The sequence below is a fragment of the Triturus cristatus genome, chromosome 11, assembly GCF_964204655.1.
Source record: "Triturus cristatus chromosome 11, aTriCri1.1, whole genome shotgun sequence".
NCBI classification, from domain to species: Eukaryota; Metazoa; Chordata; class Amphibia; order Caudata; family Salamandridae; genus Triturus; species Triturus cristatus.
In genome coordinates, this window is record NC_140594.1 from 205561678 (window position 1) to 205585861 (window position 24184).

Consider the following 24184-nt stretch of genomic DNA (forward strand, 5'->3'; position numbering starts at 1 on the left):
GTCTGTCCTATGATCAGTCAACCACTTCGGGAGGATTTTCTGTCACAGCACCAGGACAGGGTTTTCCACCTGACCCTGTGCAATCTACACCTCCATTCATGAAGATTGAGCAGCAATGGTTGACTGCATTTGAGCTATCTCCAGAGGTTGTAAATGTCATCCATGCAGCAGGTATCCCTTAATAATCTCTATTTACCCTGGGCGCTTGTACAAATTTGTGGCCTGGTGCTGAGTTTGCATTACAGACCCCAATCCATTCAAACTGTTTGTTTGTTTTGCCTTTGGCCTAGTAAGGTCTTGCAGTGGACACCAATAAAAGGTTATTTGTTGACCCTTTTAGCTTTTTGTGCTTGCCGGACCAACCATCTTTGTTTAAATTAGCTGGTGTGATACAATTTAATAAAGGTTTGATGCACATGTCCCCTCCCAAAGTGTGTGTGTGATGCAACAGTGGGATCTTAACTTGGTCTTGACATTTCTCGTGTGAAAACCTTTCGAGATGATACATAGTTGCTTGCTGCAACTCAACTCAACTCATCACAAGAGTGAAGTCCAGTCACTTTTAGTGCTTCTGATGCTGAGGACTCGGGCAGCATTCTTGCTTAAAGTTGTGACACCCTTTCACGGCCGGCAAGCTATCTGTACAGGCATTCTATGCTTTCCCTCACTCCTAGAAAGAGAAGCAGAGGCTCCATTAGCTGGACCCCCAAATTGCTTAAGCTTTTACTTTGATTGTACCAAGGACCACTGGGTGGACGACCAACTTTTTGTTGGGAAGGGAAAGGCTGTGCAGAAGAGGACCCTGTCAAGGTGGATAGTCCTCTACATTAAGATTTCTTACACCCTGGCAGTGGTGACTCCTCCACTGTGGCAAAGTAGCGTCGCCCCCCTACAAGCCACAAGATTAGAAAAATAAAATGTGTTCATTATCATTTTATTTTTCTTCCATTGAATAAGTCTTGGAGGTGGGGCAATCGCGAGGCAAGTCACGAGGGACAGTGGTGGGCACTATATTTTGAAAGGGTATGCAGTTCCTTAAGGGGATGGTTTGTTAGTGAGGTCAATTCTCAAATCCGTCGATATTGATTGGACTCAAAGAACCTATAGGTAGGGAAGGGGAGTTCCCATATTCGGAACTAATGCCCTCACACACCCAGCAAGCTAGGTGTCATGCTTCATCATCTGGGCCTGCTCCTCGTCGGGCCGGCGGTGCAATGCCCGACGGGCACCCGTGAAGGGGCTCTTTAGCGGAGATCATTTGTTCCTTGCCATTGAGTGCGTGGATGTGAGGGGCCTGAATGAGTGTAGATGAGTAGAGTGAGTTAAAAAAGGTTGGATAGTCTGTTGAATGTGTTTATTTAGGACAGCTGTCCACCTCATTAAAAAGTTAGAGGAAGATGGACAGTTAGTGTGACTTGTATTTGTCTCTAACTGTCTCCTACTCTAGTGGTCAACATGTTTCATGCCCTCATGGCATTTCGTCAGGACCTGTGTGTGTTTCTATCTACAGTGTACAGAGGGTGATACTATCACTATCTGGGTTTGGCAACACTAAGGTGTGCCAATCGTCGCAGTGGAGCAACCTAGAGCGACAGGTATTAGTGCTTCAATCAGCTCTTGGCGGTATCACAGGCTAGCCCATTAGCTATCTGTGAAGTGAAATAAACGTAAATCCATGTGTTAAACGGCAAAGGATTTGGCTATTCAGGTATAGGATGCTGTTCCTAACATGGAATATCTTGTTGTAGTGTGAGGTTGTGTATGGAACAAGTAGTACTAGGCATCCAAACGTTCTCTTAGTTAGTAAAGAAGAAAATTAAAAAGCGGTTGTTATAGCTTTAAGATGCCTTGTCTGAGCTATACTACGGTACAGTGGTTGCATGTCCCAAGGTAGCCTGATTGGTAATGCCAGGTGTTATAGTCATGTATTAGGGTATCGCCAAGTATTGTGGCCATTGCTAGTGGCTGAGCGGAGGCACAACTAGCGTGCATGAGCACATAGCGAGCCAAACAGACCGCTTAAGAATCTCGTTACAAAGGATAATCGGGAGCCCTATTTTATCGAGTCCTTATTTAAACCTCATTAGGAAATCTGGAGTACGTCCGTGTGTCAGCAATTCGATAAACTTATTGTGAACACACCTCTCTCTAGAATCATTATTAAACCCCACACAAATATATGTTGGATAAATCTAGTGTTAGATGGTCTCTAATACCATTAATTAACCCATAAACATATATGAATCTAATGTTAGGTTGTTATATTCAGTATGGCAGCGTCATCGCTTGCAGCCAATTGATACTCACAGTTTCATGTTGCCTGAGGTGGTTCGTAACCTACCCGTCACCGCCAGTGCTGGAAACAACACAAGTGTCTTTCAAGGGCTCTGATCTGGATTGGTCTGGAATTCATGATCATGTGATCAGGTTAGAACTCCAAGTTGTCAGAGTTACGGTGGGTGCCATTTTGTAGTGGGTTTTCGTAAGAATGACTATCTATGTCAGGTGTTGGAGTCTTATGATGGTGATAATGTGGGATATATTGTATTATTGAAAAAGATCAGTAGGTGTATATCGACCACTGTTGCCAGGGATATTCATGGACTATGTAAGTCTGGTTAGAACTCCAAGTTGTCAGAGTTACGGTGGGCACCATTTTGTAGTGGGTTTTCTTAAGTAAGAATGACTATTTAAGTCAGGTGTTGGAGTCTTATGATGGTGATAATGTGAGATATATTGTATTACTGTAAAAGGGTCAGTAGGTGTATATCGAGCACTATTGCCAGAGATACTCATGGACTATGTAAGTCCGGTTAGAACTCCAAGTTGTCAGTGCGCATATGGGTTTGAGCGGCCATCTTAGAATGGCCAAACCGACATGCGCACTGAGCAGTCTCCAACCCGAGCTGCGTTGCCAGGTTGGAGACAGCAGGTACAGGCCCCCAGTCTCCCTGGGAGTGCAAATCCAGAGTGCTCAGGCCAATCCTGACGCTACTATCATGCATGAGAGCAGTATCAGGATTGGCCGCAGGGGAGGCTGGGAGCCTGTGCTATAGCAAGGAAGGAGCAGAAGAGCGGAGTTTCGGCAGGCGGTGATGCGTCAGGCAAGTTCTTTTTTTACTTTTTATTTTAGTGATTTCTTCAACCATCCACCTCCCACCACTCCGCCGGTACACCAGCCACTACTGCATTCTGGAAAAGAGGAAGACTCTGGCAGGTCTGAGAGCCCATTTCACTAGGTCTTAGGCAGCTACCACTTCTTTCGTATGTCTGTCCTTGACATCTGCAAGGGTGCGACGTAGGCGCCAGTACTTACATTCCTGTAGAACTACTGCCTTGACAAAAAAGTCTAGTCTGAAGGATATTTCACCCGCTTGGTCCCGCATGATTTTTTAGCCTTATTCCACTCACTAGACCTTTCACCTGGGGAAATACAGTTCTGGCATCTATCCTAAAGTGAGAAATTTGCAGTTAGAAATATCCATCATAAAAACAAGTTACTTGCCTTAAGTAATGCTCCTTCTGGTGGATACTTTATCCAACAGCAGATTATCCACCACACTTCCACCTCCCCATTCTGTGGAGTGGTCTATGTTTAACATCTAAAAAGGTCCAAAGTTAGTACTCAGCACACTGGTGCAAACATTTGCTCACGCTTCGCATCTGAGGGTGCAGGATGAAAACAATACATCAGCGCGCAGGGGAGGCACTTCTCTCACTTCTGGGGAGGTATGGAGCCAAAGTAGACCTGCACAGCACAACTTAGCTTCATACAGTACCACTGCTGAAGAAAAGTTTAAACATCCAATCTGGCACTTGGGGAGAATTCTAAGGTGAGGAATTTGCGGTTATATGGTGTATCCACTAGAAAAAGAGGGACACTGTTTATGTATGTTGGGGATGTTGTGGACTTCTTTTCCCACAACGCACTAGAGTACAGGAGGAGGAGGGGCTCCATCATCGTATCTCTCCACTAAAGTGCTCAGAATCTCTGGGCTAAGATGGGTCCTGAGAGGGCCCGTTGGCCCGAAAGTGACCAGACAAGGCCATCTTTCCTTCATTTGCCCTGTGCGCCAGGGTAAATGGGAAAGCGCAAGTTACAACTAGAACAGGCGCCTGCCAGTTCATCTTTGAATAAGCCTCCTGAGGGTCGACATGAGAAGTCTACCATTTTGTCTGGATAGGGAGGCATGCTGTTGATGGCACAAGAATTTCCCGGTGTATCAACATGGTAAGAAAGGTTAGTTGATTCAGGAAGGACAAGAAATGTTTTGAAAGGGATTGTGCTATTATAAACTTCAAAACATTTGGGGTGGCTGGTCATATGTTGGCTCAGACATCACATGCTAAATTTGGCCCACTCTTTTCGATATTGGCACTACCAATAGGCTTCTTTTATATGTTTTCACAATATTAGGACGGCAACCTAATTTCCTTGTTCACATTGAACTGTCAAATTCGAATTGCATGTATCTGCAAGTACTTTTTTGTTTTTAACTACCCTCCATAGCTCGTTTTTCAATTAATTTCCAGACGTTGGTATCTTTTTCCATAAAGTTCTTTTTATTAAGTATCCAATTCCATCAAACTTTAAACAGACCCAGCCAATGCGTTTCATCCCTTATAGGAACTTCATCAGGGCAATTTGACGTATCCTGCTTCTCAAAAATCTTCTTTTCCATTCACTCCCCGTTTAAATGTCCAGAAAAAACACTGCTGGTTGTCTTTAGGAGAAGGTTTCTTTTATATACCACTAAAGGTATGATCTAATACCAGGGGACACACTCCAATTCTGAATATACAGTGAAGTCAGGTCGCTGCCAGTTTTGCAGTAGGTACCTCCAACAGGTTTGAGCTCCTGAACTCCGTAGAGAACTGTGATTGACTTGATGAGGACCATAGTAAAGGTTTACTAGTTCATGAGATCGCAAGTGATGTTGTTCTTTCGAAACTGAGGGCAGCTCTTGGCTTTCGAGGCCCGAGGGCAGCCCCAGGCTTTAGACGGGGGTCTGGTAAAGTCAATAATGAGATAAGTACTAGTTATGTTAAATATTTTAATTTAATATGTTTTCAAGAAACCTGGGAAATCATTTAGTTGGATATGTAATTTTTTGTACCTGCTATTGCCTCTAATCCTGGTCACGCCAAAGGGGAGGGTCTAGCGATATTAAACTCCATTCTGTCGAAATGTAAGTTTGAAGAGTTGGTTACTGACTCTCCCAATCTTCAAGCTTTAACAAATGCTCATCCCAAAGCATCCGAAGTACTGTTGTTGAACTTTTACAACGCTAAGCCTTTACTGCGTAACATGGAAAATTTATATTTTTTGAGATCTTATCTAGAAGGGAATAAGGCGAGTTCAGCTTCTCCCATTAGCGTGTTACTGGTGGGAGACTTTAACATTCATTTGAGTGTGAGACTGCAGGCATGTTCCAGACTTTCTTCTCTATGCATGATGAATTTGGGGCTGCTTAGGGAACATACCTGGCCAGGAGAATTTTTCTAATACTTTTCTAAGCGAACTCAATCTTGTCTTTTTCCTTGACAAATTTGTTTCTCCCACTTCTCTGTCCCTTTCACAATTACTGGCCACGGGTGCTTTTCTGTAATTGATTTTGTTTTGTATAAGCTTCTCTCAGGGTTTATCTGGAGAACAGCACAATGCCCTCGAGTAGTTTTAGCAACCATAAACCCATATGTTTTTACATTAGCCTCTATGAGACTCATGTGGTAAAGATTGGGAATCAGCACAGACATATGGTCCCATCTGAACAAGGAAGAAGGTTAAGGTGGTCACAAATCGAGCCTGATAATCTTTACAATTTGTATACTAGAAAATTCATTGCACAGCGAGATAGTTAGTGCATTTAATAATATAGCTTGCAAAGTAAGTGACCTTCTGTCCAGTCCACCTCAACAGAGATCTAGCCCACCGCATAGGTGGTTTGACCCAGATTGTTCTAGGGCTTATACAAGCTTAAAGCTTGTCCTGAAGACTATACCTAGAGATAAGAACTGGATTATGGCCTGACAGACCAGCTATAAGGATTTGGTTACAAGGAAGAAACACTTCTTAAAGGGCGAGGCTTGGGGGCACCTTCTTCAATCATGTTGTTTGAAGAATAGTTCTGTATTCTGGGAGATTGTTAATTGTCCCCATTTTGCTCCCAATGATAATGCCTCTCTCGGTTACCATATTACCCCAGAGAGGTGGGTGTCGCATTTTTCTGAGATGTATAGAGATCAGGCTACAGACCCATCGCCGGTTAAGGTGTGAAACTATGGTGAGATGTCCCACTTAGTCTTAATTTCAATGAGGTTATAGACGGGATTTTGGGACTTGCTAGAAAGCACTGGGCCCGGAGGGGATCCCGCCAGAGGTATATATCAAAGTACCGGAGATATTGGCCTCCTTGCTCACCCATGTCTTGAACGTAGCTGTGAAGGTAGGCCCTCTGCATTCATGGTCCACCTCAATCATTGTCCCAGTGTTTAAAAAGGGAGAAAAGGACAACCCACAATGTTATAGACCCATATTACTCATTGATTCTGTTATGGAGGTGATTGGACGTGTTATACTTGACCAGCAGTTAGCTTGGGCTGATGACAATCATATGTTGTTCTGATTTGCAACCTGGTTTTGATACTTTTGTATGATGAAATGTTGGGTTTGTTACTTATGCAGTATGTATGGGGGATTATGATATTTATTGGGAGAGGGAAGGACAATGGAGTACATTACCTGATTTTAAGTAATTTGGCTGTGATTCACAATTGTTACTGTTTATATCGTTTATGGTTAACCTGTTTCTAACCGAACAAAGAAGGTATGATAGCAGAAAAAGCGTTACCAAAGGAAAGTAACTTGTCCTTTTCTCCCATCCATCAGTAACACACCTATAAGAACATTGTGTTATGCTTCATAGGGGCTCTGTGAACTGAGAACATCCCAATACATGCACAACATAAGAAGTTCACTGCCCCAAAACTGGCTACTTCCCTTTGTCCTGCATGGCCAGTCCAACCCTGTGTGTGAGTCAGCTCCGCACAATCAGTGTTTGAGTCCACATGTTATGTTATGTTGTAACAACTTATAAAGCACGCAAGTACCCTTAGCTGTCTCAGCGCTAAGTGCTCCCGAAGGTATGGCCTAGATGAAAAACCTATTAATTGAAGGGCCATGTTTTTATTTGTTTTCTAAAAGACAATAAATTAGGACTGGCTCTAATCTGGGAGGCAAGAGAGTTCCAAAGCTAAGCTGTGGCGACTACAAACCTTCTGTCGCAGTGGTGCCAACCAAACAGACAGATGTTAGTCATGTTCCTCTGTGCCAACACCACACTGAATTTTGAGTTTTGACCATCAGAATTCTTCCAGTTGACAGCTAAGGCTCATAGTTGTTATAGAATGCACTAATTAGTCCCACAGGAAGTGGCCTCTGGAAGGATATTTTGAACAGTCCTAGGTTTGAGGGATCCATGAAAGTTGAAAGACTCAGAGGGGAAGAGGAGACAAGACTAGATGAACAAGTTACTTACCTAAGGTAACGATGTATTTGTAAGAGACATAGGTTAGTTATAGATTCCTTACCTTAGAATTACCCAGGTCGTCAGACTGGATCTGGAGAATTTTCTTAGCAGTACCCCTGCCCGTCGGTGAGTGGCATCTGTCAACTCCGCGTCTGTCGTCGTGGTCACCGAGATGATGTTGCCGTGCCTACGTAGACGCGGACCCTGTGTACTGATGTCAGTTCTGACACGACTTCCCATGCCAGAAGCGCTGAGCCATGAAGGACACTGACCACCGGTGTGCCACAACTAGTATCCTGTAAGGGAGTCCCTATACCTAGAAATCAGTTTGCAGAGCTGTGAGGATGGGTGGGGCAGTAAGGAATCTATAACTAACCTATGTCGCTTACAGATACATCGTTACCGAAGGTAAGTAACTTGTTCATCTGAAAGTGACAGTTAGTTATAGATTCCTTACCTTAGAATAGATACCCCAGCAATACCATCCCCGAAGGAGGGACTGCAAACTAAGTTCACACAAAAAAGTTCTGGAGGACAGAACGGGCAAAATAGCTGTCCCTCCGGACTTGGCTGTCCAGGCAGTAATGGCTGGTGAACATGTGCAAGGATGGCCACGTGGCTGCCTGGCAGATGTCAAAAAGTGGGACTCCACGTGTCAATGCAGTAGTTGCTGCCATAGCCCTAGTGGAATGAGCATGCAGCCCCACTGGAGGTTCCTTTTTCACTAAAGCATAGCATACTTTAATACAAAGGACAACCCATCAAGAGATGGTACACTTTTGGATAGCCTGACCTTTCTTGGCACCCACAAAGCCAATGAAGAGTTGATCATACACCCGAAAAGCTTTCGTGGGATCAAGGTAGAAGGACAGCGCATGTTTTGGGTTCAGGCAGTGGAGTCTCTCCTCCTCCTTGGAAGGGTACGGAGTTGGGAAAAAAGTTGGCAAAGTGATTGTTTGTCCTATGGGAAATGCTGTAACCACTTTGGGAAGGAAGGAGGGTCTCGTCCTAAGCACCACTTTGTCTGCATGCACAGAGAAGAAAGGGAGCTTAGAGGATAGAGCCTGGAGCTCACTCACCCTGCGAGCAGAGGTGATGGCAACAAGGAAGGCAGTTTTCAAAGTAAGAAGCCTGAGAGAACATTTGTGAAGAGGCTCGAAGGGAGCACACATAAGATAAGTTAAGACAAGGTTCAAGTCCCACTGGGGCATTATGAAAGGAGATGGAGGAAAGAGATTAATAATGCCCTTAAAGAATCTGTTTACAATAGGGGACTTGAACAAGGAAGGGTGATTTGGCAGCCGAGGAAAGCAGAAATAGCCACAAGATAGCCTTTTAGAGTGCTCAGAGCGGAGCCCTGCTGGGCCAAAGAAAGGATTAACAAGAGAACCTCAGAAAGAGGGATAGAGAGGGGATTTACAACTTTTGCTGTGCACCCTACCACACACTTTTTCCATCTACAGGCATATACCGTTTTTGTGGAGGGATGCGTGGCTGCCATGATGACGTTACAGACTTCGGGCTGTCAACTGTCGCCGGTCAATCTCCATGCAAGGAGGTGGAGGCTGGACAGGTTTGTGTGGAGGACCATCCCTTGTTGCTGCAACAGAAAATCCTCCCAAAGGGGCAGTCTGATCGGAGGATCGATGGCCATGCTCAGGAGCTCGGGGTACCAGACTCTTCGTGCCCAGTCTGGATCCACAAGAATGACTTGGGCCCGGTCGCTTTTGAACTTCTTCAGCACTAGGGGCAGAAGTGGTACAGGCGGAAAAGCGTACAGGACGCCGCAGTTCCACCCACGGCGAAAAGCGATGCTGAGCGAGTGCCACCTTGGAAACTCCAATGCGTAAAAGTGCTGACATTGCGCGTTCTCTTTGGTGGCAAATAGATCTAACCAAGTTCTCTCCCCACTGCTGAAAGAGACCTTGCACCACATCCGGGTAAAGAAGCTATTCGTGATCCACCAGGCACCGTTGACTGAGTTCGTCCGCCATGGGCCTCTGGTGTCAGATGCCATGTGGATGGGGACGGCAACAGCCGGGGGCATGGCCAATGCTGAGGGCGCCATCGTCAGGATCTGCACAGGGGAAGGTCGGGTAAGATCGACCGGCGAGGATCTGGATCCAGGCCTGGATCCGCGGGGGGCCTTCGGGGCCAGTATTGAAGGCCCAGGACCCTCGACCGGCTCCGCGAGGACCAAAGGCACGTCGGCAGAGTCGAGCTGCAAAAAGATATGGTGGAGGGCTTCGTAAAATGTACAAAGCTGGGCAGGCGTCGCCCCGGCTCCCGGAAACATGGGGAGGTGTGGAGTCATCCCTGAAGAAGGCACCGGACACAAAGCATAGAGAGACGACGCTCTGGGTCCCGCGTCGCGTCAACAGACCGATGAGGAGAAGGCGAAGAGTGCCATTGCTTCTTCGCCTTCTTCTTGTGCCTCGACTTATCTGAGGACTTCGAAGACTTGGAATGGGACGAGGTGTGGGGGCTGCGAGAGCAGTCTCGAGACCTTCCTCTCGAATGAGACCTGGAGTGATGCGGAGCCAACCGCTGGGCCTCCAAGATCTTTCAGGACTTTGGATTCATGGCCCAGCAGTCGGAGCACGGTTCATGGTCAAGCTCCAGACAACAAAGGCACACAAGGTGCGGGTCCGTCACAGACATCAGCTCGTGACAGGCCTCGCAAGCCAGTCCGATGACGGGACATCCCTCACGCACCAGGAGCCAAAGATTAGAAAAAGAAGTCGAAAAAACTTCGAAAAAGTTTAGTGAAAAAGTGATTAATGGGGTAGCTCTCTCTGGATCAGCTCTAGGCTGGCGCAAAAAAGAAAGAAATGATGTCAACATGCAGGGCGGCGACTAAGTAGGCACCGCGACATTATCACTGCGACCACTACGCCGCCGACAGACACGGAGTCGCCCGACGCCACCCCCTCACCCCCCCCAAACGCGCAGGCGTACTGCTATGAAAATTCTCCGGATCCAGTCTGACACCTCGGGGTAATTCTAATGTAAGAAATTTATAACTAATTGTCTCTTTCAGATATTGCTCACAGGGTATCCAGATCCTCTTATGTTTCAATTCGTTTTTTGGGGATTTTTGAGGGGGAAAAAACACAAGTTACACAGTAGCAACCATTTATCTCCCTGTGATAGCACCTACACCCTTTAACAGTGACAGTGTGACATTCTCACTAGCAGGTGTCTGGCAGGACAGTTCGCGAGCAGTGCTCCTCCCACCTGGGTGCTGCTCAGAGGGTAACTATCTGTAGGTCTCTAAAAGATCTGGGGCATGTCAAGGCTCTGCAATCTATAGTGAAAACATGTAATTCCAGGTCCCGTGTTCCAGTAAATCTTAGGTCATCATTGTGAAGCGTACAGGTGATATTTTCCACGGCCATCATCTGCCAGAGTCTTTTGTACCAGTCTCTCGTGGGGGGACAAGTAATTTACCCCATGGCGAGGATGCACTTTTGTGTGGCCAGTAATAAAGCATTTGAATTAAGCGTTTTCACATACCCTGTTTACTAAGTTCCATGGTTGGCATCCAAGCTAGCAGAGTGCTATTTGGGTATCTTGGGACTTTAGTACTGATATTTTCCCAGAACGCTGTCGTGCTTGGGCAGTCCCACATTATGCACTGCATCTGGCCAATGTAATTGCATCCCTGCTAGCACAAATTAGAAGTATTTGCATTTATTAAATGCAGCATATATGGGGTAAGATGCCAAAGGAGCAGGATCTTGCTAGCCACATTCTTGCCCAGCAAATTTGTGATTCCTCCATCCATTGCTTGAGACAGTGTCCCAATATTCTGGCGAGAATGTCAGTCCTAGCTCCTACTCCTAATTCTGTCTTTTGGCATTAGTGAGAAATGTTTCAGTCATTTTATATCCATGAAATCATGTCATTGTCTTCTGTTACTCCAATTAGCAGTTTTTCAAAGTCCCTAACCTGGTGTTTAGCTGCCTCTTTATTCTCTTTCTGTGAATCCCACTGTCTCATCTGAGTGTATCAATAGCATTCATTTTCTCGCAAGGGAAAAGACTCTGTTTACTAGCTCAAATTATTTCATGTCATTATGATGGAACATGTTGCCTACTTTAATGCACCTATCTTCTCCCCATCACCTAAAAGTCTGCTTTGTCTAGACCCGGAGTCTGGATGTTTTGTGAGACCTAGTTGTTCTCCTATTGTGTCTCTTTGCAGTGTTGTCCTGGTTTTGGAGGAATGAGCTAAGTTGGCGGCCCTGGGTTTTGGTTTTTACCAAGGATTTCTCAGAGGTAGTCCCCTACCAAGCTGTGGTAAATAAAGCACCTTTTGACTCTAATTTCGACTTACATGATTCTAAAAGAAAAGTCAAATGTGCCACATGATAGCAGGTTTTAAAGCTAGGTATCCTCCAGCCGCCTTTCTTTAGAAGCTGGTAGGTGTGCTTTGCAGCCATCCTAGACTTCCTACCCAAATCGTAAAATCTAGGCATGCTTGTTGGTGCTACTCAGGACATCTTGGTCAAAATTAAAAGAGATGACCTGAGAAACAAAAATACCTCTCTGCAGCACATTCATCTTAATAAAAGCTATATGTTCCTGCCATAGGAAATAGCTGCCATGTTAGTTTTGTACATCTCTCTTAACTTGATTCACTAGTGCTGAGAAGTTGGCATCACAAATTAATCGCATGCTGAACCCAAGGTTTATCCCTAAGTATTTAATGGTGTTGCCAGCTATTTGAAATTAGGAATGTTCTTGCAGCCAGAGTATATTATTCGTAACTATGCTGAGTCTAGTACCCTCAGATTTTAACCAAAACCCCAACACCTCATAGAAAGCATGTAGTACCGCCAGATGAGATTAGAGGGAAAGCCTTGGGTTTAACAATGATATCAAAATATCTCCTGTGAAGAGAGAGAGCTTAAAGTCATCTTTGCCAGTTTTATCCTTCAGGTGAATGGGTAGAAGCATGTCGTTTAGACCAGCAATTCCAAATAGGGGGCAACCAGCAGAAGTTATGAAGGACAGACCTGTCTTGTCCACCGCTCTGTCCTCATTGGTAGCATGTCTCTTGTCCATTGGCACAAATTATTTCTGTAGAATTAGTGTACCCTGCTAACGCCAGCTTAATGAAGCTTCCTCCCGCTCCCCCTGTCCCTCGCACTTCCTTCAAAAAAGGCCATTCCACTCTATAAAAAGCCTTTTCAGCATTGAGGGACAGCAGAAGCACGTCATCATTATGTTTGTTAGCTAAATCGTTAAGATGTGGGACTTTTTTGGGTGCCCCCACCCTTCTCTTGGGGATGAATCCTGCTTGGCCACGATGACTCAGATCCTGAAAAAAGGTGATGCATGCAGTCTGTTGGCTATTATTTTTGTGTATATTTTAAAGTCGACATTTAGTAAAGAAATTGGCTTGTAAAAGCCACAATGCTCTGGCTTCTTCCCCTTTTTAAGAAAAACCAACACCCTCACCTCTTTCTTGGATGGTGTAAATGCCCCTTTCGTTGTTATGTTGCTAAGAAATGTAGTCGTTAGTGATAGCAGGCTAGGCTAGAGGCTCCTAAGGAAGGCTGGGGTGAACCTATCAGGCTCTGGGGCCTTGGAGGGCATAAGTCCCTTGATGGCTGGCATACTTTTCTCTGCTGATATGGGGGCTCCTAGAGAGGTCCTGATCTGAGATTCATTTGCTAAGTTGAGATCCCTTTAGATATCGCCCAGCTGTATAATGAGCCTGATAGAACTGTGCGAATGATTCACGCTTGGTTCAATCATCCATTCTGACGGTGCTGCCTGGGGATCTAATGGCTAAAATGTGGGGTTAAACTTCTTTTTTCCACTATTTGGTGCTAGTATTTTACCTCCCTTATTGCCCCTTCATAAATGTTTTATTGGATCTGTGCTAGAGAATATTCAGCTTTCTTAAACTTTGGAAGTCTAAATTGGCCCCGGACATGGATTATCTGGCGCCATGTCTTTTGAGAAAGTTTTCATGTGATTTTTTTTCCAGCTTTGGGAGGTTAGTTTGGTTGTAAGACCTACTTGCAAATCTTAGCTGGACTACCACGTTCTGCTATATGTGTCACTTGTAGAACGGCTTTCATTGAATCCATAACAACACTGCTTTCCCCTATGTCATTATAGAGTTAAAGTCATTGATCAGGGCCTGCAATGCATCTCTAGCTACTTTATCTCAATAGACATTTATAAACTGCCATCTCGGTGATCCTCCCTAGATCTGCCCTTCCCCACGATATTTCAAGCGTGAGAAGGGCATGATCTGAAAAAGACATTACTCTAATCTTAGTCCAACAAACTGATTGCAACAATAAACAATCACAGACTCTATACTGGCCTAGGGTTTATGAGATGGCGGGAAACAGGAGTACTCCGTCTCTTCCCCGTGTAGTCAACGTCAAGAGTCCACCATCCAGATCCTCCTTACGCTGCTATGCATGCCTGAGGATATCCTCGCTCAGATGCCTTTGTATCTTCACTGGAGCAGTGGTGTGCCAAAGGTGATTCTGCCTCTGTGAACTAAGGAATATTGATGCAAAAAACACCCACTTGCTTTAACTGTGTCTCATAGGCAACTTCTTTCCAGGAGACAGCAGATCGAAAACTTTGTCACTCCTGAAGAGTGGTAGTTTTAATTTTGCGTTAATTTGGACAGCATGTCTGTGTTTTGCTTACTGCTTCTAAACTCTTCTACTATCCACAAAATAATCCCGCACTTTCAGTACACTTGAGATCTTGATCTTGATCTTGATCTGCTCAGCTCCTCAACTATCCAAAATAGGGAAAGCTGGGTCAGGAGAAGATTTTTTGTGGACTTGGCTCCTGGTATGGCGAAAATCTGCTTTCTTCGTATCGGAACAACACCAAGCAAACTAATCGCAAGGGTATATGGAAAGACCCAGCTGTTCCCACTCTATTTTTACATCATCCCTGTTCACGGGACTCATGAAGGACTATGGATACACACATGATTAACAAGTACTTTAATATTACATGCAGGGACAAGTCTCACTGGTTTTGCGCACCAAGAAGTTACTTGTGCCTTGCATCCACTCAATAACCTCCTGCACACTCTTCATTAGCTCCTATATTTTTTAATTTTTATAAAATGTCTTGAGCACTGTAAAATGTGATGTTGTGAGAACTGCCACTGATGTCATGAGTAAGCACAAGGTTAACAAAGGCCTCAACATAAGTTACTACTGTTAGACCATGTAGTTCTTTCTCCGTAGTTCCAATCTACAACCTTCTACACCCTCGTTATTCTGCCAGTGTTTTTAATTTTTACAGAAATTCTTAAACTCTAATCTCACCCAACCAGCAGTAAATGCTGTCCAAAACTGGGGATATAAACAGCTACATGTCTAAGGGTAAAGGTGAAATGCTATATCAGTCTCTTAGTTTGAGTTTAGTAATAACGGAGGAACTATAAAAATACTTATAACGTAATGCAACATTTAGAAATTGAACTGCTATTTCGACTGGCTATACTGCCCTTTTTGCCCATGCCCCAATCAACATCCTCCAACACACCCTTCATTTGCCTCTCTGCCTTTTCTCATTTTATTAGGCATGAATCGCTCCCAAGGAGGCAGAAAATAATTGTTCAACATAAAGGTAAAAATACAAACATTGCCATTATGCATTTTAAAACTAAAATCCATATACTGGAAGAAAAACAGCAGGTGACCCAAGGGGGCTAATTACTATCGGAAATACTGAGTAATATACAGACGCACACAGTCACCTTATACATTCAATAAGTACAGTGACAAGAGCATTAAAGGATGAAGGGACACACATGCATCAGCCTGGAGGAAGGTGAGAGACATGGGGACAGAAGGACAGCCGCAGTAGGATTCCTACCGACGTGAGCAGGGCCACCTGCCAGCTCGGCAACCTCCACTCGCAGTGCAGCTGCGGCGCCAGGATACTGAGGATCATCATCTCCATGGCATCCGCCATCTGCAAGGGCAAAGTTGGAAAGGATGATTAGCTCCTGAAGAGCAGAGCAGCACAGGCAGATGCATGTGTTATTCCTGAGGCAGATGCATGTGTTATGTCTGAGGCAGATGCATGTGTTATTCTTGAGGCAGGTGCATGTGCTGTTTCTGAGGCAGATGCATGTGTTATTCCAGAGGCAGATGCATGTGTTATTCCTGAGGTAGATGCATGTGTTATTTCTGAGGCAGATGCATGTGGTATTCCTGAGGCAGATGCATGTGTTATTTCTGAGGCAGATGCATATGTTATTCCTGAGGCAGATGCATGTGTTATTCCTGAAGCAGATGCATGTGTTATTCCTGAGGCGGATGCATGTGTTATTTCAGAGGCAGATGCATGTGTTATTTCTGAGGCAGATGCATGTGTTATTTCTGAGGCAGATGCATGTGTTATTCCTGAGGCAGATACATGTGTTATTTGTGAGGCAGATACATGTGTTATTTGTGAGGCAGATGCATGTGTTATTCCTGAGGCAGATGCATGTGTTATTCCTGAGGCAGATACATGTGTTATTCTTGAGGCAGGTGCATGTGCTGTTTCTGAGGCAGATGCATGTGTTATTCCAGAGGCAGATGCATGTGTTATTCCTGAGGTAGATGCATGTGTTATTTCTGAGGCAGATGCATGTGGTATTCCTGAGGTAGATGCATGTGTTATTTCTGAGGCAGATGCATATGTTATTCCTGAGGCAGATGCATGTGTTATTCCTGAAGCAGATGCATGTGTTATTCCTGAGGCGGATGCATGTGTTATTTCAGAGGCAGATGCATGTGTTATTTCTGAGGCAGATGCATATGTTATTCCTTAGTCAGATGCATGTGTTATTCCTGAGGCAGATACATGTGTTATTTGTGAGGCAGATACATGTGTTATTTGTGAGGCAGATGCATGTGTTATTTCTGAGGCAGATGCATGTGTTATTCCTGAGGCAGATACATGTGTTACTTGTGCAGCAGATGCATGTGTTATTCCTGAGGCAGATGCATGTGTTATTCTTGAGGCAGATGCATGTGTTATTCCTGAGGCAGATGCATGTGTTATTTCTGAGGCAGATGCATGTGTTATTTCTGAGGCAGATGCATGTGTTATTTCTGAGGCAGATGCATGTGTCCTTCCTGAGGCAGATGCATGTGTTATTCGTGAGGCAGATCCATGCATGTGTTATTCCTGAGGCAGATGCATGTGTTATTCCTGAGGCAGATGCATGTGTTATTCCTGAGGCAGATGCAGGTGTTGTTTCTGAGGCAGATGCATGTGTTATTTGTGAGGCAGATGCATGTGCTATTCCTGAGGCAGATGCATGTGTTGTTTCTGAGGCAGATGCATGTGTTATTCCTAAGGCAAATGCATGTGTTATTTCTGAGGCAGATGCATGTGTTATTTCTGAGACAGGTGCATGTATCCTTTCTGAGGCAGATGCATGTGTTATTCCCCAGGCATATGCATGTGTTATTTCTGAGGCAGATGCATGTGTTATTCCTGAGGCAGATGCATGTTTTATTTCTGAGGCAGATGCATGTGTTATTCCTGATGCAGATGCATGTATTATTCTGTAAGCTGAACTAACACATGCAAACAGATTTGTTAATCGCACTCATTGAAACTTGTTTTTATTAAGTAGTGCACAATACGGTACATCACATGTTATTGTGCATGAAGAAATATAGCAATGAGGAATTTGGGAGGGGCATGTAGAATCACACAAACTAAAATACAGCTAAAACAGCTACTACTGTAAGATCTAGTACAATGCCAACACCCCCTATCAAGGACAACATGATAAACTGCACAACTACACATTATAGTATCAAACACACAGCATCATTTTTAAGGAATGAAAAAACGTCCAAAGAAAACAAAAGGAGAGACATCTACGTGGCAACATCAAAGTGGTAGGAGGTGTAATCATACACAGAAGCCATTCACAAGGAGGAGGAAAACAAAGGTAAGGAATAAACAGGGCCTGAGCCCCTAGAGCATTGGGAAGGAAAACTTGTCGGCTCGTGTCAGAGATGAACTAGACTCCAGCAATATACAGTAGTCACTAGGGAGCCTTCTGGTCTCATGTAAGCCCCCCCCCCCACACACATACAGAGAAGACAGCTATTCCCTTCTGCAGGGTGTCACAGATGTCTCCCCTCTCCAAAAACACCCCACATCTGCAGAGTCAATGCATTAACATTTAAATAATCAAGGGAGGGGCCTCTGGTGTCACTGGAGGCAAGGCAAATGCTGCACCCTGGGAAAGGGCAGACACCACATCCCCTGGCACCACGTCTGATATCAGAGTCGCCAACAAACTCCCCGATATCTCCAGGTCTTGTTCTACATTCTCATCAGTGCGGACTAGGTGTAGTCTCCGCTCCTTGGCTACACCCCTCGGCCACACCCCATTTACTCAAGTCTTCCCTCCATTTATCCAAACAGGGGGGTGCAGAGCGCGTCCAGTATATTGCAATATTGCGTTTAGACAGCTCAAGTCACAGGAGGGCGAACCGATATCGCATTTTGGACCCAGTTTTCGGGGTCAGGACCCCGTGACATCCCGTATCACCTGTAAAAAGTCAGACAAATAATTCTGCAACAGCACGCAATTCCATGTCATGTGGAGGAACTCCACTGGTTACACCCCACAGCGGGGCACATTGGGAGTATGCCGCATTAAAACTTGACAATCAGAGAGCTGTGAGATAGGTGCGATGCAGATAGTGAAATTGTGTGAGCTTAAAGCGGGCATTGCTGACCACCTCCCGGACCTGCGCAACTCCCTATCCAAGAGGGACAACAGGAGGTCCGGTAACCATCTATCACATCTACTCTACGATCCACCTTCAGGGCTTTATATACATGGGAATTGAACCCCCTAGAAGAGCTCTAATCAAGTATCAACGTCAAGGTCTGTGACTCCTCTGGCTCGTCTGGAAGATACAATCATAGCTCACAAGCCATATGCAAAATCTTTGTATATTGCAAACAATGACTAGCTGGCAACCAATACTGTTCCTTCGCATTTGTAAAAGAAAGGAAGGTTCCATTAAGTTCCATTGAGGAGAGGAGTTGGCCTAACGGCTAGGGCGCTCGACCTCGGACCTGGGGGAACTGGGTTCGAGTCTCGGTAATGACGCTAAACATCCTGTGATTCTGGGCAAATCACTTAATCTCCCCGTGCCTAACAAAAATTAATGTGTGTCCTCATGTAACGTAACTGGTGCTATGTATAGCGCTCTGATACCTGGTTGGATTTGGGTGAAGTTCGGGCTATATAAAACTCTGCAAAAAAAAAAAAAAGATACAAATCCCAGCCCGTCAAGCATTCTCCAGCATACTACTGTGTAAGGTACATTACAGCCCGTATGTGACGGACACTGGGGAGCCACTTGAGGGGGAGTAGGAGTTGAGCGTATGGGGCCCTACAGAGAACCCAGTGACCGCCCATTCCCAAACTCCCCCAGCCTGACGGACCATTAACGGGGACTCCGGAAGAACCTTTGAGTGTATCATCAGTGTGAGAAAGTGGCTCTGTATATGCTGTTCCCAAATAGGTACAGGGTGTACAGAGTCCACAGTCCCCAGAGGTTTGGCAGAGGCTAAAGTTAGATATAACCTTACTCTCTAAAGTGGTAGCTTGGTCGAGCAGTAAGGCAGTATCAGAGGACAGTGTAAAGCATTTGTTGCACACACTCAGCCAGCAAATGGTGTCATACACTCAATAACTGAACTCTAGGCCAATGGTTTATATATAAAAAAATATATGCTTGTTGTATTTTAGAAACAACAATAGGTATTAAAATATACTTTCTCAGAATGAGATGCTTGATATAAATACTTTTGCAATATGCAATTGACTTTTGTAGAAAGTTACAAGTGGTTGCTATAGGCAACACAATTCTAAACACAATAATGCATTGAGTTCAATGGAAGTTTCAAGTTATTTGCCACAGATTACTTTTAGGATTACTTTTGGAATTCCAGGACTGGATGCTAGATTCAGTCCTGGGTCAGTACTTGGAATCAAGTGATAAAAGTCGACTTAATTACTGTGATGATTTTTAGACAATATTTTGCTATTTTCAAAGTTGTCACTTAGAAAATATTTCATAGAAAACAGTCAATGATTCCCTATGGCAGAAAATTCAAGTTGCAGGTATAGTATGTTCTCGTTACTTTTGTAATCCAGTACTGGGTGCCTAGACTCAGTACTGGGACCTTTATCCAAAACAGGTAAGTAATTACGTTTTCAGAAATTATACGATTTTTAAATAATATTTAAAGATTGCAGAAATTGACAGAAGAAATTTCACAGAAAAACAGTCAATGATTTCCTATGGAAGAAAATTGGGTTACGGGTAAGTACAGTTGTAAGTATTTTTCAGAGTCAGTGCTGGGCACCAAGATCCAGCACTGGGAGCTCACCTAAGACTAAGGTGAGTATTTTCGTTTTCGTTACTCGACTGATTTTTGGTGAATATTTTAAGTTTTGAAAAGTCCACAATGTTACCCTATGGAGAAAATTGAGTTATCGGTTTAAAGGTAAGTACTCGACTGGCAGAGTTAAGGTTCTGGGCATAGACTCAGGGGTCTCCCAGGGTCAGGTAGGTACAGTTGGTTCACCATCAGCGGCACTAGGACGGCCAGGTGCAGAGAGAGTTAGGCCCAATGTTATCCTATGAGGGATAGGGGGGCCTTGGTTGGTGGCTGCTGACTAGCAGGCCACGCGGCTGTGGGAGCTGGGCTCCTGGTCACTTACTCAGGGCAAGTGGGGAAGTAGATAGGTGTAGAGGTTGCACTACCAGGGCCACTCGGGCGGCTGGGTGCAGGGTGCTTTTGAGCCCTCGGCCGCTCAATTGATTTCAATGGGAAATCTTCGGTTTAGAAAAAGACTGCAAGCTCGGGGACGAGGATTCTTCAGGTGCCACCACCACTTCGAGAGGTAAGTTGGGTAGTTGGAGGATAGGTAGGTACCCCAGGATTGGGCACGGGGGCCCGCGGGGCGCCGGGTGCAGGGGTGCCTTTTGGTGTCGGGAAATCTTACACTCTGTTGATCGCGGTTGGGGGGGCTCCTTGTTCTGAGGCTGCAGGCTTCTTCAGGAGTGTCGAGGGAGGTCCTTGGGTGCCGGACTCGAGGTCACAGTCGCCGTGGGGTCGTCCTCGTGGTCTTTGTTCACTCCGGCACAGGCCAGGCTTGGCTGGTGCAGAGTGTGCTGGGTTCGTGGTTCCGGGCTGCTGCCAGAGATTAGAAGTAGATTTTGAGTAGAGCCTCTACTCATGGGAGTCCCTGGGGCTTAGAGTCAAAAGGTAGCCAGGTCCTCCGGGGTTTGTGAGGTTGCTGGCCACAAGAGATGCCGGGTTGGAGCAGGAGCAGGTTCGAGGGTCGACAGGCCGGTAGGGCTGGGGCCAAAGCAGTTTGTGTCTTCCTCTTCTTAGCAGCTGCAGGGCAGGTCTTCTTTCTTCTAGCTCTTCTTCGGATTTTGGAATCTGGAATCTGGGGAAGGAAGGTTCAGGGTGCCCCTAAATACTAGATTTAGGGGTGTTACAGGTAGGTGAAGGGCAGGGACCAATGGGTCCCTGTCCTGGGGTGGGTACACCCCCTATCCTGCCTCTCTCCTGTGGGAGGGAGGCAGTATCCTAGTCCTGATTGGGCAGGGCCTCCCATTTTCAAGATGGCGAGAGCCCGGAGATGGGCTTCACCTCGAGTCCCCCACCTGACGGGTGGGGTTGGCAGGCTGGCACATCCCCTGTCCTTATTTGGGGTTTCCGGCCAAACTTCCCGCCAGAGTGGGGGGTTGCAGTGGCCTGGGGAAGGTCACAGAGGCGGCAGGCCTTTGAAGCTTCCCCCTGCCCATCCTGGGGGAGGAGATTTAGCACCTCGCCCAGGATGTGCATTGTTGCAGGCCCAGGAGAGCAGGGGCTCTCCTACCCAGGGGTCCAGCAACATGTCTGCGGTGTGGCAGCCTAGGCAGCCTCAGAACAGACGTTGATTGTAGGTTAGGTTTTAGGGGGCATCTCTAAGATGCTCTCTGGGGTGCTTGGTACATTAAATCCCACACTGGCATCAGTGTGGGTTTAATGTGCTGAGAAGTTTGATACCAAACTTCTCAGTCTTCAGTGTTGCCATTATGGTGCTGTGGAGTTCGTGTTTGATGAGCTCTCAGCACCATGTACTCTTAAATGGCAGCACTGCACTTACAGTGCCCAGGAATGGACCTGGGTACTGTAGGGGCACTGGGCTCCTGCTCCTGTGCCCACACCATTGGCATAGGGCACCCAGCTAGAGGGGTGGCTGATATATGCCATGGCAGTGTAGGTGATGGGCATGGCACACAGGGATGTGTGCCATGTCGACTCTTTGTTTTGTCTTCCACCCAGACACTCAGCCTGCAAGGGCAGTGTGTGTGTGTAAGGGTACAGGGCCTCTAAGGGTGGCACAGTGAGTGCTGCAGCCCTTAGAGGCCTTCCCTGGTCACAAGGCCCTGGGTACCTAGGGTACCATTTACCAGGGGCTGACATGTGGCCAGGGTTTGCCAATTTGTGTTTTGTGTTTTTAGGGAAGGAACATAGGCCCTAGGCACCTGATTGGCAGGAGTCAAAGTACATTCAGCAATTCAGCAAAAAGTGGGGGCATACCATGCAAGAAAGATGGCACTTTCTCACAATCAGACAGCTCGAAAGGTCCGCTGCCACGCCCCATTCATTAATTACACTAATTGGATCCAAAAACAATCCATTTTCGTTTTCTCAAATAATTGAAAGTGCTGGAAACAGGTTAAACTGGACAATCACCAGATGGCATCATACAATGTTCTACCATAATATCAAAGTTGTAATATCAATGTGTACTTATATCGACTACACAAAATCGCCTACCAACAAATTTTCATGGTAAGCAGATCTGGTGTTAAAAACATGAAATTTATATGTTCCTGTATATGCTTACCTTGAATATGTTGTCAGCTGTTATTGTGGAGTCAATATATATGCCGGTGCATAGAACTGAACGTAATATTGTGACAAACAATTTACCTCATGCCTTACCTTTGTCATTTTTTAACTTCCACTCGCAAAACACAATACACTCTCTTCAAAATGTTGTCAAGCAAAGATGTTTCCGAGTGCGGGCCGTTCCATATAAGCTCCCCACAGGCTTCTGGTGACAAATCATGAATATTTAAAAAGTCTTTGGCAATGTCCACAGGTGGACCAGGTCAAGACATTTCTGCACTGTACTTCTTCACCTGAACTCCTATCATTCTGACCACCCCAATTGTTAGGAAAGCTAGGGTTGATGAATGTTCGTTTTTATTGTTATTGCAGTTTTATATAGCACAAACTCAACCCAAAGATATCAGAGCGCTTTACATGAGCACCAGTTGCATTAGAGATGGACGCATTCATTTTTACACACGGGGTGATTAAGTGATTTGCCCAGAATTGCAGCATGTTTAGGTCTCCCGCCAGACTCAAACCTGGTTCCCCAGCTTCAAAGTCGGCCCTTTCTGGACCTTAAGCCACATTCTCTCCCACAACATGCGAGCCACCTCCAGTTCTGTAAGTACCTGATGACCTGGGCTGGTTGTTATAGCTTTGATCTGGTAGAAGCTGTCATTCGGTCACTAACCATGATTATAGTTAAGTCCAGCACCGTATTGTCAAGATAAGTCTATATAGGGAAATACAGATTTACTATTCTTAACTCCACATCTACTCAGCTTGATGATATTGTGGAAATCAGCAGAAATTGCTGTTAGCATAAGCTGAAGCCATTTTGTTGTGGCATCCATTTTTGTTAGCCATGTGTTAGCCATGTGCTTCTTCCGTCATCACTGTTGCCTGATTTACTATTCTGCCTGAGTCATCATCTATAGTTAACTCCTTCAGTACTGAGCCAGAGCACTGCGCATGCTCAGAAAGGCCTGTAGCTGCTAGAATGCACCTGTTTTGGAGTGTAACTGTCAGGCTATTCCAACTGATGTAAGCAGTTTTGTTACTCCTCCCATTCTGTTGACTAGGTGATTTCTATTTGTCCATATTTGTGAATAGCTATTCTTGTGTATACTTGTACCGCCTCATTTTGAGTCTCCATGCTTACTCAGCTACAGACTGTGAATATAAGCACCATGGTTTCTGTATTCCATGTACTACCTCATACATTGCCTGAGGGTTCTGAATTGATGTAGTCCCACTCATGAGTGATAATAAATGTATTGGTTGATATTACAGCTTCCGAGCCAATCTCTATTTTGTTAGTCCAAGGACCCGAGAATGAAAGGGAGAACCCCTGCACCGGTGGGCCCCTAAAAAGGCTCACTCCCACAATATGTTGGTAAATGAAATTGTAGAATTGATACAGGCCGGGTGTTCTGTCAGGGTACAAGGGCACCATATAAAGTTTGTAACATAAGAATACCCATACAAGTCCCACCTGAGCACTCCAAGCAGTCTAAACACTGTTAGAAAAGTAAATATCACCACTATAGAACTTACGTATGCACGTGTAGTAGGCCTTTGGGAGACATCACCAAACTGGATACAGTTTAAGCGAAATAAACTTAAATTGCTCTCGGCACGTTTATAGAAACGTCTTTCGTAATTGGATGGGAATGAAGTAGGATAACTACTGTTGTATCTGTCCATTCTATACTCAGT

General features: G+C 45.2%; 1 protein-coding gene across 1 annotated transcript in view; it reads right to left on the bottom strand.

Moving 5' to 3' along the window:
• SVOP (SV2 related protein) overlaps window positions 1–24184 on the bottom strand; it is a 258821-nt gene that overhangs the window by 100224 nt on the left and 134413 nt on the right. The window contains exon 4 of the mRNA XM_085633377.1: window positions 15404–15502. Coding sequence (XP_085489503.1) covers window positions 15404–15502 — 99 coding nt within the window. The remainder of the gene's footprint in view (window positions 1–15403; window positions 15503–24184) is intronic.